Genomic DNA, 1,771 nt, shown 5'->3' with positions numbered 1-1,771 from the left:
AATCTGCAACGAAAATTTTTTCAAAATATATCTGTTTTCAAATGCAGATGTCATTGTTGTCATGTCATCGTCTTTTTTGACATGTTCTGGTTGTACACTGAAACCTGACATTCTGTTAAGGTTCAATGACTGTTAATACGAAAACTTTTATCCACTATTTCATATGAGCTCTGATCTTTAATAACTGATAATACCGATTCTTCAAATAATTTATAATTTGGACTGATTGATCGATTTATAGATTTTCAGTCGGGCTTCATCAATCGATCTTAAATCGGTTTGACTTTTAACATCTTTTTTATGTTTTATCGGGCTGGCTTTTAAATCAGTTGAGCTTTTTAGGATATTTCTCTTATGACAATTCAGATTACCTTCTTGAATTCAGCTTGGTTAGGTTATATAATGATCCGGATCAACAACCTTCATCAATCATCAAAACTAAAAATGTTTCGACAAGGTATTATATTTTCACATTCCGATTCATAATAATGGTAATAAAATAAAATTTGAAAAAAAAATCATTTAAAATAGTTAATATCGGATCCATTTGTGAGAATGAAACTGGAATAATTTAGGATAACACAAAAATACGATATAATCTAGATGAGATCATATAAACTTGACAAGAAAAGTAGTGGGCGATCGCTCTCCCAGCTGCTAGTAATAATTAATGCCGTGATTCCCTACTTTACCAGCAGCACTAGATGATCTAGAGTACTTTTTCTTCGATGAAGAAGATGAATTATCCGACAAATCACTCGACCTTCTCCTCAAAATCTCCCTCATCCCATCGGCGACCCCAATCGCCGGATTCGGTTTACGCGGTTTTCGACAGAAAGACATGTGAGCTTTGACAGCTTCATCCATCCCGAACGCCATGTTGAACTCATCTCTCACAGCCTCTGAGCACAGCCCGCAGAGCCATTTGCCGCCGAAGCACGACTTCACTTGGGTGATGTAATCCTGCGTGCAGTCTTCTTTCAATCCACAGCACTCACACTTCACTAGTTCAATGTCCATTTTGGAAAATCCGATTATGTCTTCTTAACGGAAAGATCAAGAAAATTAGCTACAGGTTTGAGCCGCTTTTGGTCAGCATTATATTCTTCCCGTGGATGTATAATGTATTCGTGTGTTCGAATAACGATTTATAGCCCATTTTTCATGATATTTGTTTCAAGAGTTGATGAACAATCGGGTTTTCTAGGGTAATTGCCATAATTTTCTCCATGTTCTAAGGGACATTGGGCAGTGGAAAAAGAGAACGTGGGGGGCTATGAATATAGTGGAGGGCAGGGCCCTCCCTCCGTAAGAAAATATGTAATGGATCTGTCTCTTTGTCTGAGAGCTCTCTTGCCAATTATTATCATTAGTTTAATTATGGACGATTAAATCGTTTTTTATCGAAAATATTGGTCTCACATTATATACATGAACATAATTGTTGCGTGTTTTCTTAAATGCTCGCAAGCGCATGATGTCAAGTTATAGTAAAATGTAATTTTGAGTGCAAGTGTCGATCCCGCAAGGAGTGTGTATAAAAATATATATCAATGCTTGTAATTAAAATAGTCAAGACTTTATCTAGAAAAATCAATAACCAGATTGGTTTGTTTGAACGAATTAATTAAAAACAAAAGATTAATCTAATCACCAAATTGAAGAATAACAATTAAGAATAACAATTAGAGAAAATATCTAGAGAAATGATTTCACCAAGTTTCCACGACAATTATTCTCAGTTAAATTTATATTCCTGAATTTCAATTAT

At 35.0% G+C, this 1,771-nt stretch overlaps 1 protein-coding gene across 1 annotated transcript; it reads right to left on the bottom strand.

The window, feature by feature from the left end:
• Window positions 1-612: 612 nt before the first annotated feature.
• On the bottom strand, window positions 613-1,336 carry LOC142550484 (uncharacterized). Its single transcript, XM_075659567.1, has one exon. It carries the CDS (start codon window positions 1,018-1,020, stop codon window positions 658-660), a length of 363 nt encoding a protein of 120 aa, XP_075515682.1. The 5' UTR covers window positions 1,021-1,336; the 3' UTR covers window positions 613-657.
• Between the last annotated feature and the right edge of the window lie 435 nt (window positions 1,337-1,771).

This window comes from Primulina tabacum, chromosome 7 (assembly GCF_025594145.1).
Source record: "Primulina tabacum isolate GXHZ01 chromosome 7, ASM2559414v2, whole genome shotgun sequence".
In the NCBI taxonomy this organism is placed as follows: domain Eukaryota; kingdom Viridiplantae; phylum Streptophyta; class Magnoliopsida; order Lamiales; family Gesneriaceae; genus Primulina; species Primulina tabacum.
The sequence above is the reverse complement of the archived record's forward strand: the minus strand, read 5'-3'. Positions and strand labels throughout refer to the sequence as shown.